This window comes from Alexandromys fortis, unplaced genomic scaffold (genome assembly GCF_014885135.2).
Source record: "Alexandromys fortis isolate MF-2015 unplaced genomic scaffold, M_Fortis_MF-2015_v1.1 scaffold_62, whole genome shotgun sequence".
Taxonomy (NCBI): Eukaryota; Metazoa; Chordata; class Mammalia; order Rodentia; family Cricetidae; genus Alexandromys; species Alexandromys fortis.
Window position 1 is genome coordinate 888,675 of NW_026067942.1, and position 13,132 is coordinate 901,806.

The following is a 13,132-nucleotide window of genomic DNA, read 5'->3' on the forward strand; positions in this document are numbered from 1 at the left end:
AGAGAGAGAGAGAGAGAGAGAGAGAGAGAGAGAGAGAGAGAGAGAGAATGAGAATGTGTGGGTGTACATGTGGAAGGTAGAGGACAGGGACCACCTTGCAGGAATGCCACATTGTTCTACACATGGTCCTGGCAACCAACCCCAGGTAGCAGGTGCTCCCCACTTGCTTGAACTATCACATGGCTCTGTCCTGAGATTTTGTTTTCTGAGTAGTTTCTATTGTATATATTGTATATTGTTTGTTTTAAGATCATCTTACTACGTAGCTTAGGCTGTCCTCCTGCCTCAGCCTCCCAAATGCTGAGGTTACAGGTGTCTATCACACACTGGGCTTGTTGTTGTTGTTTTAAATTCTGACCTATTCAGCGCTCTAAGGTTTGTGAGCTGGGATCACTGATTGTCATGTGGCTCCAACCCTCGGCTCTGGGACTTACTGGTTTGCCTTCCTTCCTGGCAGGTGTTCTTTTGCACGTGATGGGAGATGCCTTAGGGTCTGTGATCGTGGTCATCACGGCCATCATATTCTATGTTCGTCCGCTGAGACCTGAAGACCCGTGTAACTGGGAATGCTACATTGACCCCAGTTTGACTATCATCATGGTCATTATTATTTTGTCATCTGCTTTTCCTCTGATTAAGGAGACTGCTGTCATCCTGCTGCAGATGGTCCCCAAGGGACTTAACATGGAAGAGCTGAGTAAGTGGACTGCGTGTAGAGGGGACCCTTGACACTTTAGCATCGCTCAATCCAGAGGAATTGAGTTCTTCTTCCAGTTAGGGTCCCAGAGCATTGCTTGATTGGTGTGTTCTGAAGCACGTTACATCTCCATGTGGTGGAGGCACGCTTCATGTGGCTTGCGGTCTGGATGATAATTCATAGCTTCAAGAACCAAAGGTCCTTTGTAGCACAATTCTCTAACTTGCAAATTTTTGAGAATGTAAAGCTTAGGCAAAACGCACTGCTGGACTGTTTGACCTCATGACAAGGGTGCGTTTTAATTCTATTAAGGTCACTTTGCAAGACCTAGATCTTTTTACCTTTTTAAATTTATACCTTTTTGCCCCCTGAGAGATGAATCATTCATGCTATAGATAATGACTTCCAGTTAGTTGACATGCATGAACCAGGGCATGAATTCAGTGGCAGAGTACACTGTGAAAAGGCCGTATTAAAGGACCTTTCCTCAGTCTAAGGTGAAGCCTTATCATTTGCTTTGCTCAGATGCCTACCTTGGTTATGTGCCTCAGAGGCTATAGGTTTCATAGACTTTGAATATATGCCTAGAAGTCGCACTCTGGTAAGTGATTTTGATCCATGCCGCTACACTAGCCCATCTGTCTGCCTGTCTGCCTGCCTGTCTGCTTATCTATCTGCCTGTCTGTAAGTCTGTCATCTACCTATCTCTATCATCTAGTCATTTATTGATCTATCCAATCATCCATCTACCTATCTTTCATCTACATATCAATTTATCAATCATCTATTAATCTCTGTATCACTATGTATCTATTTATCATCTATCAATTACCTGTTTATCACCCATCTATCTGTACCCTATCTATCTATTCACCTGTTATCTATCTATCTATCTATCTATCTATCTATCTATCTATCCATCCATCTATCTATCTGAGATAGGGTCTCCCTATGTTGTCCTGACTGGCATGGAATTTGCTGTGTAGACCAGGCTACCTTGGAACAGACTGTGTACATGTAGCCCAGGCTGCTCTATAACTTACTGACACTGATCTTGAACTTACCATTTTTTCCTCAGGCTCTTGAGTTATTTATAGGCTAACACTGCATGATGTAGGAAATCAGAGGTAAGGGTGATTATGAGAAAATAGACTCTTGAGGGCAGTTCTTCTTCCTATTGTCTGTGATAAACACAGTCTTGGTGGGCAAGATCAGGACATAGGTCCCTCCCATGATTCCAAGATTCTGTTCCAGCATTCACTCTTGGCTGTTGTCTGCTCCTGTCTCTTGTAGTGAGCAAGCTCTCCAGCGTGCCTGGAATCAGCAGTGTGCACGAAGTGCATGTCTGGGAACTGATAAGTGGGAAGATCATTGCTACCCTGCACATCAAGTACCAGAAGGACACCGGGTACCAGGATGCCAGCAGAAAAATCCGAGAGATCTTCCACCATGCTGGAATCCACAGTGTGACCATCCAGTTTGAAGCAGTGGACTTGAAGGAAACCCTGGAGCAGAAGGACTTCTTGCTGAACTGCAGTGCCCCCTGCATCTACCAGAGCTGCGCTAAGAAGCTGTGCTGTCCCCCGGGGACACTGCCACTGGCTCTCGTCAATGGCTGTGCCGAGCAGAACGGTGGGCCCCCTCGAGAGACCTACCGAAGCATAAGCGATGCTCAGGAAGTGACCATTGATATGGTTTTGGATGGCTCTCCAAGGCAGCAAGGGCAGACTCTTAGCAAGACTCAAGAGGGACAACATTGGGAAAACAGTACTCATTTTTAGTGGGTGCCCACACAAAATCAGACTGTCGGGACAAGCACTTTGGGTCACCAGCTCTGCTTGTGGAAAGAGCTTTGTGGGCATGTACCCTGTCAGTGGGGGTCGGACGTTTGAGATGTGAGTGCGGCAAGCCTTCTGGTTTTTATGTGGTGGCTCACCCCTTTACACCACCCTGCGTGTCTCATGCTTCCCTGTGACAGTTTCCTAAACTAGGCTTCCCTAGCATATGTGTCAGGGACGTCGAAGGCTGGGACTCAGGACTCAAAGTCAGTCTTGTGGTGTCGGGGCTCGGGCGTGCTAAGGAACTGCTCTGTTACGAGATGTGCCCGCTAGCCCTTGCTTTGAAACTGATCAGAACTTATAGCTGACTCTCAGGTGAGCTCAAAGCTTCAGTGGGTAGGGAAAAAAATGAAAGCACATGAACTATGATTTCCTGTCTTCCCCCCAAAGATCGAAAGTCGGCGATTTGTAGCACTGCAGAAATATATATTCCTAGGTCCATTCTTGGACCATGAGAAACAGATGCCTAATAAATAAATGCAAAACGCATAGTGATAGGGTGGACAAGCAGGATGCCTCTCAACACATTAGAGGAGGTAGACTTTGCTGCAGTGGCGGGAAAAGTGGGTTTTGGACCGTCCCTTTGTTCTGTGAGGTGTGAGGGGGCTAACGTCTACTTTCTGCTGAAAACGAAGCTGTAGCTGCGGTGAGTTGCAGGTGTTTAATAGTGTAACACATTCTTTACACTCAGAAGTGTGGGGACAGGCTTCTACTTTCTTACTGACTTACCATTTCTGAGAGTCTCCTGGTACAATAGCTGCCGCTTACTGTTCTGTTCTGACAATGGTTTTATGATCACATTGATCCATGTAGCATCGACCAGGGGGATGATGAATATTCCAGGGGACAGAAGAATACTCATTCCTGCTAAATAAACAAGCTAGCCTGTCTCTGCTTTAATTAGGCATATTTAAAAGTATTTATTATAGTTGCCAACTAGTAACTGTATGGAAAAGTTGATATCCAACCAAGAAATGAAAAGTAATTTGATTGCTGATTTTTAATGTGTTTGGTGGCACTTAAAGTTTTATGTCTGTGGCCTATGTTACCAAGTTCAAATAAATTGATGATGATCTGATTTAGACATATAGCTGAACTGCATTGGTAGGAGAAAGTGCAGAAATGTCTGTCATGTGTTTTACACCTTGTTTGGGCATCCTCCTTTAACCAAAGCCTCAGAAATATGAGATGGGGATGTCTGACATAGGGAGCCCCTCTGAGTTGGACAAGTTTCAAGGTCGACAGAAAGTGATCTTGTCCTAGGCCATCAGCTTTGATCCTATGGAGAAACAACACAGGATTCATCAGAAGAGGTGGATGGTCACAGAAATGGCACCTACATTTTCCAGTACAAGCACCATATTAAAGAAAATGTCTTTTTTGGGCGTGGTGACACATGCCTGCAGCCCCAGCTACTCAGGCGGTTGAGGAAGGAAAGTCAATTGAACCCAGGAATTCAGGCAAAATAGTGAGAGTCAGTTTTTTGGTTTTGTTTGTTTTCTTAATTATTAGTCTTAAATTTGGAGGCTGTTGGGCAGCTGTGGTCTGGAGTCTAAAAAAATTGTTTATTCCTTAGAAGTTGATTGAATTTAAATCAACCATCCATAGGTAAATAGAAAAATATTTAAAACCTTTTTAATTCCCAGAAGTTTATTGCGTTAGATTATATGCACTTTATAAACCAGAGAGGAGCCAAGACAAAATTTCTACTTTGGGCATCAAATGTGTGACAGAGGGATGAATGGACTCCCTAGGAGCCTAGCGTGGTCATGTGTGAGCAGATTCCTCCATGTAAACACGTTTAATGCCCTGGCTGAAGCCAAAGGAGAAATTTGTCTTTAACTTAACCAATCTGAATTCATACCAATCTACCTTGTAGTTAAAGGAAAATCTGTAATTCTACAGTTTTCCTGCTACTGGCTAAAGAAATGTATTTTAGTTTGCATGTAAATAACATTCTTTAGTCTCTGAAGTAAATTTTTTCTGGAAAGAAAATACATTTAATTCCAATACAATTAAACCTAGCCTCAGAAAAATGATCTTGGTTGATACTTACACAGCAAATTAGAGACAGAAACCAGTGTGAAATACGGCTTTTTTGAAGACAGCCAAAGTGTGTTTAATAACGTGCAAACAAGTAGAGGGGATGCAGTGTTTTTGCTACATGGCTGTCTTCTGCACCTCCAGCCCTGGATATGTGATATTTTTGTTTGGGGTTTCCTGGGCCATTGATTGTCTTGTTTTTTGTTTTAATTCTCTGAGGGCAGTACATGGTATCTCCCCTCCCTGAATCAGCAATCAGCATGCACCCGGTGAACAGGACAACCTTCTTTCTTTGAGCTTAGGTAAATAGTGACCCTCAGCCCCTGTTCCTGCAGGCTTAGGTGCATCCTAGAACCCCAGCCCCAGGCCTCCTGCCTGCCCTTCCATCCTGCTTGTCTTCTTGGTTTTCCCCCTAAAGTGGTGGAGATCAATTGTTGCCAGAACCTTCAAGGTTATGAGGCATACGCTCAACTGTTGAGCTAAATTCCCAATCTCAAAGATTTTTTTTTTTAATAACACGCATTACACCCTCTGTGGGACAGGTCAGGACTGGGTGTCCTTCATGCTGACTTGTCCTTTGCCCATCTAGGATTTTTCTTGCCTTCCTGTCTTTGGTTGTCTGTGGACAACTCATCACTTCCTTCCAGCACCAGTTACTGGGACTGATTGCTTTGTTTCATTTCCCATCTGCTAATCTTAGTTTTAAAAACTGGGATCTTTATTTTTTGACATTAGGTTATTATAAACACTCACAGGGCTACCAGTCTCCATTGTAAACACACACACACACACACACACACACACACACACACACACACACACCCTGTAAATTAGGAACTCCAAGATTCCATGGAGTGCGTGTTTGCCTTTGTCAGGTGTCTCCATCCCGACATGCTAACATTCTAAGTTTAGTGTGGCAGGCCCTGTTAGGTATCACATGTTATTTAGTAGCATTATTGACTTCTTATCACGAATCCTAAATCATCTTCCCAACCTATGACAGCTAAAAGTGCCTCTGGACATTGCTATGTATTCCCTGGGGAGTTTCGTGTCCCTTTCTGTTTTAAACTACTAACTCTAACCTTGCTTGAGCATTATTGAAGGAACCCTCCCCCATCCCAGCCCAACAAGGTTTTTAGTGTCCTTCATTCTGCAAGATTCACTACCCCCTGTCTCCCAGGTGGGCCTGAAGCTCTCCACCCCAGCTTCCACCTCCTGAGTCTGGGGGTTGTAGGCATTCACCCCCTCTTTTGGGTTAGGAGTCACTGCTTACAAGCAATATGCTAAAAGCTATTTCATTTATTGTGCCGAGGCTAGAAGCCCCAGCCTTGCTAGGTGGGCATCCACTCAAACGCTGAACTACCCCAAGAGCCAAGCACGTAGTAACCCAGCAGTTTAAGTTTTCCTTGACGTGAGTTCGAGGCTCGCCTTTCTACCTGAGATTTCAGTTAGGTTACATTTTGATTTGGGTTTTGAATCTCGTTGGAGATCACTGACTGACAGTGTGCCTTCTCCATCTCTGTGCCCTTGCCTGGTCTCCTGTCACCCTTTGGTGCACCTGAGTTTATTTCCAGTCAGGTGACCGTGAGTAGGAACAAGGTTCTTCAACCAAGAAAAGTTTCTTAAACTGAACTTGCATCAGACGAAAACCCTCAATGTATACAATGTTCTTGGATTTGGAGCAGCTTCCTTTCTTTTTTCTGACACTTCCCCTCTCCCTAATCGTCCCACCCCCACCCCCACTTTTCTTATTTACATGGAATTTTCTCGGCTAAGTCAGTAGGACTGGCGCCTTGGGCCAAAGACGCTGAACCTACCCTAAATGTAGTGGTCCCAGTCCAGAAAAAGATGATTGTTAAGGGGGAGCCAATCCTACTGGAGGCCTGAGGTTCTGTTACAGTATTGTGGAGTTTTGTTGCTTAAAATCCCCCTTCTCTTCTCAAGGGCAGGTCTGCCAAAGTGTAACCGTCACCTTGCGGGGATTGTTAACATTTTAAGGTAAAGAGTTTCATAACTCCTTGCTGATTGTATGTAATTCTCACAACATATACATGTTGTACATATACACAATGTATGATACGTGCCTGTTTCAGGGGGAGAATGTTCAATGGTGCTGAAAATGAACTGTTTCTGTGGGAATTAAACAGACTACTCAAAGCAGTAGAATTCGTGGAGTCTTTGTCATTTGTGGTGGCTAATTCATTTTTCGGGGTGGCTAATTCGTTACTTAACGTCTCGGTCTGGTTTCCACAGCTGGGGCCTAGCTGGTCTCTTTACTTTCCAGCTCCCCAACACCTCCGTCCGGCAGCACCATAGGCCTCATCTATCCGTTTTCCATGACGGTATCAGGTACCTGAGATGGCAACTTAAAGAGAGACCTCTCGTCTTGGCTCGGAATTTTGGAGGTTCTGGTTCATGAGCAATCATCCCTGCCATTTGGGAGCCTGCGCAGGAGATGGTACGTCATGCTGGGAGCCTGCAGGCATGCCAAAGATCTTCTCACCTCATAGCTGGGGGGCAAAACAAGGAGGAGTAGAGTCACAGTCTCCCTCTTTGCTCTACTGGCTTACCCCAGAGCTGGGGAGATCTGTAGGCCCCACCTCTAAATATTTCTAGCACCTTCCTGTTGGTAATAGGTTGGGAATTATATATTGATACATGGGATTTGGGGGAACATTCTTCCAAGTGGGAGACTATGTTTCAAAAAATAAAATGGAGAATGATTAAGGAAGACACTTGACATTGACCACTAAACACATAACTGTGTGTGGCCTAAACACACTCATAGACATACACACATACACAAACACATAAACACACACATGAACGCATAAATATACATTAAACATGAAAACACACACATACATATAAACACATACACACAAACACATAAACACACACACACAGACACACACACACTGGTACTCGAATACACAAAGTTCTGCATTCTTCTGAGGAAGTGTCTTGCCTGACATGAACCCCCCTGCACCCTACCTGGCACTCTAAGCTCTGTTCACTGTGACGGAGAACTGTCCTGCAGCTGCTCTCAGAGGCTGTGGACACGCCACAGTCACTATGCAGTCACCTGACTTTAAAGCTGGTTTTCCTTCCTCAGTGCTGAGCCCCCCTCCCCTCCCCCGCCTGCTTTCCCCTCAGTTGATAAACATCACACAGAGACACCTGAAGAACGCTGGTGTGTGGGAGCGTCACTAGTTAGGAAGTGTAGTTTAACACGGCCTAGGAGTGGGGAATGGGCTTGTCACTGTGACCCGCTGCCTGCCTGCCAAAGAGACATTTCACCTTTCCAGGGACATTTACCAGGGCTGGAGAGTTGGCTCAGGAATTAAGGGTGCTTGCTGCTCTTGCATGTTGTCAGCACCCATGTGGAGGCTTATAACCGCCTGCAGCTCCAGTTCCAGGAGAGATGACACTTTCTTCTGCCACAGGAACTGCGCACACATGGCCCTGCAGACTTGCCGGCAAACACACAGCCAATAAAAATGTACATTTCCTGCGTTGTTTCCGCTCAGGGCTGCCTCCTGTGTCAGCTGTTACTTTGACCCTGCTGTGGACTATAGACTTCAGCCCTCAACCTCCTACCCAAGAGTCTGAGCGGATCCCGACCCGCCCTGGGCGTGACAGCACAGCCGTGTCTTTCTTGTCTGGAGTGAGGCCCTCTCCTGGTTTTCCACCACAAAGCCAGTGTGTCAGAGCCAGAAGGATCACTGATTTAAAGCCAAAAGACTTCACACTGGCTCTACAAAAAGTAAATTTGCAAGCTGCTTCAGATCTTTGGCTGTGTCTTTCCAGAGAGGAGGCCTGAGCAACGGGCAGGGACCCCTCAGAAGTGGGGCCTCAATACAGGCCGGGGAGGGTCATGATAACAAGCAAGCCTCTTATCGCTGTCAGGAAACTGCTCCCCACCCCTAACCACCACCCCCCACCCTCCAAAAACGATCCTGCTGGAGGGGTGACTGTGACTTCGTGGCCATGTTCTGATCCTCAAAGTCATTCAGAAAGAAAGCAACACAATGTATTGGGGACGAGTGATGTTAATTTAATAGCTGTGGTGTGGCTTTTGCTTTCGGTACGAACAATTTACACTCACTAGCACCTCCTAGGTGGGGAGACCTGACTGGACTCATGGGGCCATGGAACTTGGGTTGCAGCAGACTGTGTGGAAGAAATATCACAACGGTTCACATGTTCTGGAGGATATGCGATGAAGTAGAGCGTCTGAGCATTCCGTCTGGGTTTAAATCCTAGCGCTTTCGTGTTAGCTCTCTGACCATCAGTGGTCCGGCCTCAGAGGACACACAGAATTCTCAGACTTCACTCACACTTTCTGTATAAAGAAGAAAAACAACACTCCTTCCTTGTGGAGAGCGTGACTGAAAACGGCCAGCGTAGAAGAGCTGGCTTGCGGAGCATCCGGCCTCTTTAAAAGGCTACCGCTAGTAAGCAAAATGGCAGATGTAAGTATTCTCATTTTTAATTCACTACTCGCAGTGGCAACACCAACACGTTTAGCATCGAATAGTATTCGATTAGATATTTCATTAATCAACCAATTATTTATATACCTAGGGTACAGGTCTCACATAGCTTAGGCTGGCCTCACACTCAATATAGAGCCCCAAATGACCTTGTATTTCTGATTTTCCTGCTTCTGTTCATCAAGAGTTGGGATTACGGGCAGGGATTGAGTTACACACCTTGCCTGTAACTAGAAACTAAACTCCCTGAAGGTAGGGTATCATCAAAGAGCAACGCAGACCTGATCAGATACCAGAGACATTCAAGGGAGTCTATTCCTGGGAAATCAGAACACACGTCATGCTGATGGGCTTCCAGGAGATTCCACGGTTCAAGCCTAGTTGTTCTTCCTTTCCAGTCAGACTCAGAACACCTTGAACAGATTACCAATGCAGTTAACAAACCCAGGCTTCCAAGTCAGGGGCATCAAACTCTTCTCTGAATCTGGGTGGATCTCTACTCTGACAAGGCCCTCAGGCCAGTCACCTCTAGGATCATGTCTGGGTTAAACAAGTAGAGGCTTGCATTCCATACTTACTATGGGGCCAGCTTGGTGAGAGGGGAACTCAAAGGACAGTTGTGGGGTTCAGGCTCCTGCTAGGTGATGTGAGACAAGGTTCTTGATAGCAGGCAGGCCTTTGCTCTGGCTTGGATGCTGTCAGCAAGAGGGACTCATTTTTGTGACCGGTCACCCGCAAGTTGGATTGAAATGGAAGGAGGGACTGAAGAAGGGCTCAAGTCTCAGCTGGAGGCAGTGGCCACTCGCGTTACCCAGGATGACGTCTGTTGTTCTGTGGCCTCATGGGCTCTGGTTCTTTCTGTGTTTACACATGCTTGTAGTCTGAACTTGCTTTTTGCCTTATATCGTCATGGTCACAGGGTCCCTCCTCCTCCTTCTTTTAAGTGTTTTCTGTGAAGGTTTGTCTGTACTGGAACTCACTGCAGACCAGGCTGGCCTCAAACTCAGGATCCACCTGTCTCTGCCTCCCTAGTGCTGGGATCAAAGGCGTGGGCCATCATGCCCAGCACAGGGTCTCTTCTTGACCGCTACTGATAATCTAAGAGTGGGGCTCTGCTTTTCCTTTATCATGTTTTCAACCCTAAGTGAAAATAGCAGGGGTGCCTATCTATCTATCTATCTATCTATCTATCTATCTATCTATCTATCTATCTATCTATCTATCTTCTATCTATTATGTATGTATCTATGTATCTAACATCTATTATCTGTCTGCCTATCATCTATCTATCTATCTATCTATCTATCTATCTATCTATCTATCTATCTATCTATCTATCTATCATCTATCTATCTTTAGGGACATAGCCTCATTATGTGTCCCAGACTAGCCTGTAACTCTATGCACACCAGGCTGCTGTTGTATAGGACAGTCTTTGGAGGCAAACTGCCTCCACCTTCAAGACTTCTGTGGGTTGGGGTCTTCACAGCTGGGCTTCTGACTCCTTGTCTTCCATCACAGCAGGATCAGGTGGGGGGGGGCGTGTAACCTGCACCTGAGTATCAGCCACTTGCCACCCAGCTGTATATAATACTGCCCTAATTCACGAGGTCTACTCGGGAGCCTTGGGGGAGGCGCTAGAGGCTGTAGGTGGGGAAGAACTCGGGGAGGGGGCTTTTTCTATATGGCTACGCAAAGAGGGAAGGCTGTCATCGCCGCTGAGTAGAGACCTTCTTCAGCGGAGCACCCACACTCCTGTGACCCCTCACCTGTGCTCTACAAAGGAGCAACTCCTGTCTCTCAGCAGGAGCTTTGGAGGAATACCACCTTGCAGCGCACAGTACCTGTCTGTGCTCTATGCGCTACCATACAGTTCCCAAGCTTCGGGCAAGGGGCTGGAGGTTGAAACACACAAACACACACAGACAGAGAGACAGAGACACGGACCTCTAGTCACTGGTAAGAAGCTCTTTATTCAAAAGCACTATGGAGGCTTATATACCCAAAAGTCAAGTGGGCCAACAGGTGAAAACCTTATCCTCTGATCCTCCAGGCCAAGGCAACACGTGCTCATGTAGCAGAGCTGGTAAACAACTTTGACACAGCCGTTAGTAACTCAAATCAGAAGGAAAGGAAAGATCTCTAGCAGGGAAGAGCAGCTGGAGGCCAGGACTCCAGATGGTCCCAACACCACCACAGTTTGTCGCTGGGACTCAGGAGGAGTGGAAGACATTGTTTATGTCCACTGCACAGGACAGCTGGCCTCAAACTCACAGAAGGGTGGGAGCTACTATGTCCAGCTCACGTTGGTCCATTTTCATGAAGTAGGTGATGAGCTTTCAAATCCTGGCTCAAAAGCCTCTTAGTAGCTGTGACCTTGGCGTGTCAGTGTCTTCTTTACCAGCAGAGTGAGATGAAAGGGTACTGAGGTTCTGCACATACCTGGCAGAGCCAGAGACGGCTAAGTGCTGCGCGTTGGCTTGATGAGCACTTCTGTAGGGTTCTGCCTCCAGCTGCCTTGACTTGTAGGACTTAGAGAAAATGTATGCTTCTGTTCTGTCTCCTATGGAACTGTTAAAAAATAAATAACTTCAAAGCCAGGCATGGTAGTAAATAACTGTAACTCCGGCATTTAAAAATCTGAGACGGGAGGATAGAAAGTTCCAGGCCAGCCTGGGCTACATTGTGAGAGTTTGTTTCCAAAACCAAAAACGAGCATGCAAACAAAACCCCAAACCAAAGGACTTTAACTGTTATCAGACCTGCAGAGTCCTGAGTTATTTTTTCCTTTGTCCTCACTTATCCTGCCGCCCGAACCTTCCATTGCTGTCACCATTGTGGGTATCTGAGATGGGAGAAAACAGATGGAGCCAACACGGGGCTCCTCACCATGGAGGCAGGCACACCCAACACCTAGGACCCTGATGTCCACACCTGCATGAAGGCATGGGTGCAGACTGCAAGGCGCAAGACCTTATTTGCATCATGCTGGTGTTTTGACTTTTGACACTGTCCTGCACGCATGAGGGCGCCCCTTTATGTCCCGAGTCATGCTCCACTCTCTAACAGAAAGAATGATCAGCAAGATATCTGGGGCTCCCTCAAGTCGACCTCGTGTTGGGGAGCAGATGTCCTATCGGCTCTTTGCACTGGCCCAGGCACAGGCTGCCACACCCACATCCTTTTCAAGTCGACAAATTTGGAACAGATGTTTTCACCCCTGGTGCTCATTCGATAAGAGTGTCCTTTGTTCTGTTTGGGAGACTGGTGCGTCTCCTGCTGTCGTTTCCCACTTCAGTTTTTAGTTTTCTTTCCAAAGCCTTTCTTAAAACACCCGTGTCTCTTCCTGAATGCCAGTGGAGCAGGCGTGTGCAAAGCATTTCAGAAAATTCCAGACAACAGAGGGAAACAGCTCAGTGCAATCATCATGTAGGTTTGGCTTTTTCAGCTCAACTTCCAAAACAGTTAACCGTGTATTCTGGGTCTTTTCAAGACAGGACTTGCTTTGGTTCACACTTCCATAATATTCCCTTCTACAGAAAGACTGATTAAATGCCCACCCTTCTGTTGATGAACTTTATCTCCTTTAAGAAATTATGTGGACTTTAAACACCCTGGTTTGCCTCTGGGTGTTGAATATGTGTGGATTTTTGCTTAATGCCAACTACAGAGTTCTTTATACTTTCCCCTCTCTCTGCTTCTAAATTCACATATGTGCTATTTATGTGAGCTCAGGAAACGTCCATAGCAGCAGCTGCCACCTCACCGTCCCCTTGTTTCCGTGCCAAGGGCACTGACTGCTACTCCTAGGCCACTGGATTATCTTCCCCCTTCAAACACATAGCCTGCTTTTGAGAGCAGAGATTACATCTAAGTAAAAACACTGATTTGACATTCTTGCATGAGATGACAGATTTTTTGACTGTTTGGAGGTTGAATGTCTGAAACTGGCATCACTATGAAGAAGAACACTTAAAAGAAATCCCACACTAGCTCAGAATTGAAAAATAGATGGTTATTTCTTTAGGGGTAGATTCACAAATCAGAATCCTCTGCTT

At 46.0% G+C, this 13,132-nt stretch overlaps 1 protein-coding gene across 2 annotated transcripts in view; it reads left to right on the forward strand.

The window, feature by feature from the left end:
* Positions 1 to 3,613, forward strand: part of Slc30a10 (solute carrier family 30 member 10) — a 12,659-nt gene extending 9,046 nt beyond the window's left edge. For both annotated transcript variants that reach the window (XM_050148191.1, XM_050148190.1), the window contains exons 3-4: positions 458 to 697; positions 1,991 to 3,613. In XM_050148191.1, the coding sequence (XP_050004148.1) occupies positions 458 to 697; positions 1,991 to 2,478 (728 nt within the window). In that variant the 3' untranslated portion in view covers positions 2,479 to 3,613. The remainder of the gene's footprint in view (positions 1 to 457; positions 698 to 1,990) is intronic.
* The last annotated feature ends 9,519 nt before the right edge of the window (positions 3,614 to 13,132 follow it).